Source organism: Nicotiana sylvestris, chromosome 10, assembly GCF_000393655.2.
Source record: "Nicotiana sylvestris chromosome 10, ASM39365v2, whole genome shotgun sequence".
NCBI lineage: Eukaryota > Viridiplantae > Streptophyta > Magnoliopsida > Solanales > Solanaceae > Nicotiana > Nicotiana sylvestris.
In genome coordinates this window covers 69,803,600-69,806,934 of record NC_091066.1, presented here as the reverse complement: position 1 = coordinate 69,806,934, position 3,335 = coordinate 69,803,600, and the positions used below count along the sequence as shown (strand labels likewise).

General features: G+C 44.2%; 1 protein-coding gene across 1 annotated transcript; it reads left to right on the top strand.

The window, feature by feature from the left end:
- Positions 1–2,060: 2,060 nt before the first annotated feature.
- On the top strand, positions 2,061–2,510 carry LOC138879485 (uncharacterized). Its single transcript, XM_070159097.1, has one exon. The coding sequence runs from the start codon at positions 2,061–2,063 to the stop codon at positions 2,508–2,510; it is 450 nt and encodes a 149-aa protein (XP_070015198.1).
- The last annotated feature ends 825 nt before the right edge of the window (positions 2,511–3,335 follow it).

The window sequence follows — 3,335 nt, the reverse complement described above, 5'->3', positions numbered from 1 at the left end:
CCAAGGTGGATCTTTGAAAGGGCTACTACCAGGTTCGCATTGCGGAAGGGGATGAGCCAAAGATAGCATGTGTGACAAGATATGGAGCCTTTGAGTGGTTGGTAATGCACTTCGGCTTAACTAATGCACCGGTCACATTTTGCACCCTTATGAACAAGATCTTCCATCCCTACCTTGATCAGTTCGTGGTAGTCTACCTAGACGACATAGTCATCTATAGCAACACCTTGGAGGAGCATATGGAGCACTTAAGGAAGGTTTTCCAAGTCTTGCGAGAGAATGAGCTATACATCAAGAGGGAGAAATGTGAGTTCGCACAATCAAAGGTGCACTTCTTGGGCCATGTTATTAGCAATGGATAGCTACGCATGGACGAGGCTAAGGTACGTGCTATCCAGAAGTAGGAGGAACCTATAAAGGTAACTGAGTTGAGATCCTTCCTTGGCCTTGTTAATACTTTCGTCGGTTCATCAGTGGATACTCAGCAAAGGCCGCACCATTGACTGAGTTGTTAAAGAAGAACAAGCCATGGGTTTGGACGGAGCATTGTCAAAAGGCATTTGAATGTCTTAAGACAACTATAACAGAGGAGCCAGTCTTGGTGTTACTTGACTTTGCCAAGACATTTGAGGTGCATACAGATGCCTTAGACTTCGCCATTGGGGGTGTCCTGATGCAGGATAAGCATCTCATAGCATTTGAGAGCTACAAGTTAAATGAGACGGAGCGACGTTACACGGTACAAGAGAAGGAAATAACTGCCATTGTGCATTGCCTTCGTACATGGAGACATTATCTGCTCGGGTCGAGGTTCGTGGTCAAGACTGAAAATGTGGATACTAGCTACTTTCAGACACAGAAGAAGCTCACACCAAAGCAGGCTAGGTGGCAGGATTTCTTGGCCGAGTTTGATTATGCGCTGGAGTATAAGCCGGGAAAAGGTAATGTTGTAGCGGATGCCTTGAGCCGGAAAGCCGAGCTTGCTGCAATTACTTCAGCGAGATGGGACATTAGGGAGGCTATAAAATAAGGCATGCAGCATGATCTAGCAGCCAAACAGCTTATCGAGTTAGCCAACAAAGGTAAGACGAGACGGTTTTGGATAGAAGACAGCCTACTACTTACCACAGGTCGGTGGGTCTACATGCCTAAATTTGGAGACATTAGACGACGGATCATAAGGGAGAGTCATGACACAATATGGGTTGGTCATCCAGGTCAACGTCGCACTAGGGCCCTGGTTGAGTCAGTCTACTATTGGCCATGCATGCATGATGACATAGAGTGCTATGTGCATACTTGTCTTGTCTGTCAACAGGACAAGGTTGAACAACAACAACCCGGAAGACTTTTGGAGCCACTACCAATTGCAGAGCGTAACTATAGACTTTATTACTTGCCTACCGAAGTCCGACGGTTATGGTACTATTATAGTGGTCGTGGATAGATTTTCCAAATATGCCACCTTCATGCCCGCCTCACCAGGTTGCACAGCCAAGGAAGCCGCCAAGCTGTTCTTTAAGAACATGGTGAAGTATTGGGGCTTACCAAGGCATATAATTAGTGATCGAGACCCCCGCTTTATTGGAAACTTTTGGAGAGAGTTGTTTGACATACTTGGTATGGAGCTGCACTTTTCTACTAGTTTCCACCCACAGACGGATGGACAAACGGAACGAGTCAATGCGTTACTAGAATGCTACTTGAGGCATTATGTAAGCGCGCATCAGAAAGATTGGGCAAAGCTCCTAGACATCGCCCAATTCTCTTATAACTTGTAGCGGAGTGAGTCCACTGGGCGGACACCATTTGAGCTAGCCACAGGCCAACAACTACAAACTCCACATTCATTACCAGTCGCATTCGAGGGAAAGAGTTTGGGGGCTTATCATATGGCCAAAGGATGGGAGGAGCAGCTCGACACTGCTAAGTCCTACTTGGATAAGGCATCTAAGAAGATGAAGAAGTTTGCGGACCGTAAGCGACGTCCCACATACTATAAAGTTGGGGACATGGTCATGGTGAAGTTTAACCCAAGATAGTTCAAGGCACTACAGGGCATGCATCAGAATCTGATTCGCAAGTATGAGGGGCCATTTAAGATCATCGCCAAGGTAGGCAAGATCTCATACAAGCTTGACATGTCATCGTATCTCAAGATCTACCCTGTCTTCCATGCTAGCATGCTTAAGCCATATCATGAAGATAAGGATGATCCGAGTAGGGTCCAATCAAGTCGGGCACCAATGACTATCACCGCCTCGCATGATCGGGAGATTGAGGCTATCATAGATTACCAGGCCAGGCGAAAACAAGGGCAAAAAGCCACCGCTATGTTCCTCATCCATCGGAAAGGGCAATCACCGGAGGAGGCCACGTGGGAACGATATGAAGACTTGTGGCAATTCAAAGATAAGATCCGAGAGTTTATGCAGCAGCATTGCACCGTGGTCGTCGCAATATTAGGTGGGGGAGAGTGTGATGACTCGCCATGTCATCATGCCACATAGGCGCCATTTGGCATATATTAATGTCATGTGGAAGCTTACATAAGGAGAAGGCTAGCATTTGTGAGAAGATTCTAGAGAGGTATGGACATTTCCTTAGGAAGAACATAGATCCTTATGGATTTGCTAGGAAAGTCCTTGGAATCTTCTAGGCTTGTAGAGAATTCTAGAAAAAAACCTTATATTGTAAATATCAAGGACTTGTGTAATAATTAATATTTACACACTAGCCCCTAGGAGACTACTATATAAAGGGGGTCATTCATTTGTAATTCATCAAGCAAACAATTCAAGTTCTCTCTAATACAAAGTTTCCTTTAACAATTCTCTTGTGTTCTTTCTTCCATTCTCTTAGCGATCTTGAGTGTAGTAAGGCTGACTTGACATAGCAAGAATGTGAGCAAGTTGTGCAAGATCGTGAGCGAGTTGTCAAGTACTGCACGTGTACTTAGTTAACAACTAAGGACGTGACACTCTACTCCAAAGAGTGGATGGAAGGAAGGAAAAAGAAAAGCTAAAAAGCAAAGAAAAGAAAGCAACTTATGATAGCAGAATAGTAGCTAGCTCGCAACACATTGATTTACTTATCATGTCTATTGTAGGACATATACCACAGAAAAGTGTGGTAAACTGATTGAAATCTTTCCACGGTTTCTACTTCGAATTTTGAGAATGAATATTTTTTTCGAGAAGGGAACGTAGTATCTAGTGTATAAGTAATACCGTATCCAGGGAATAAACTTTATTTACTTATCTAGTGTATAAGTAATATACACCGGAGGTTGTGAGTTCGAGTTTTTCTGAACTAGAGGTTTTGACAAGAGGAGT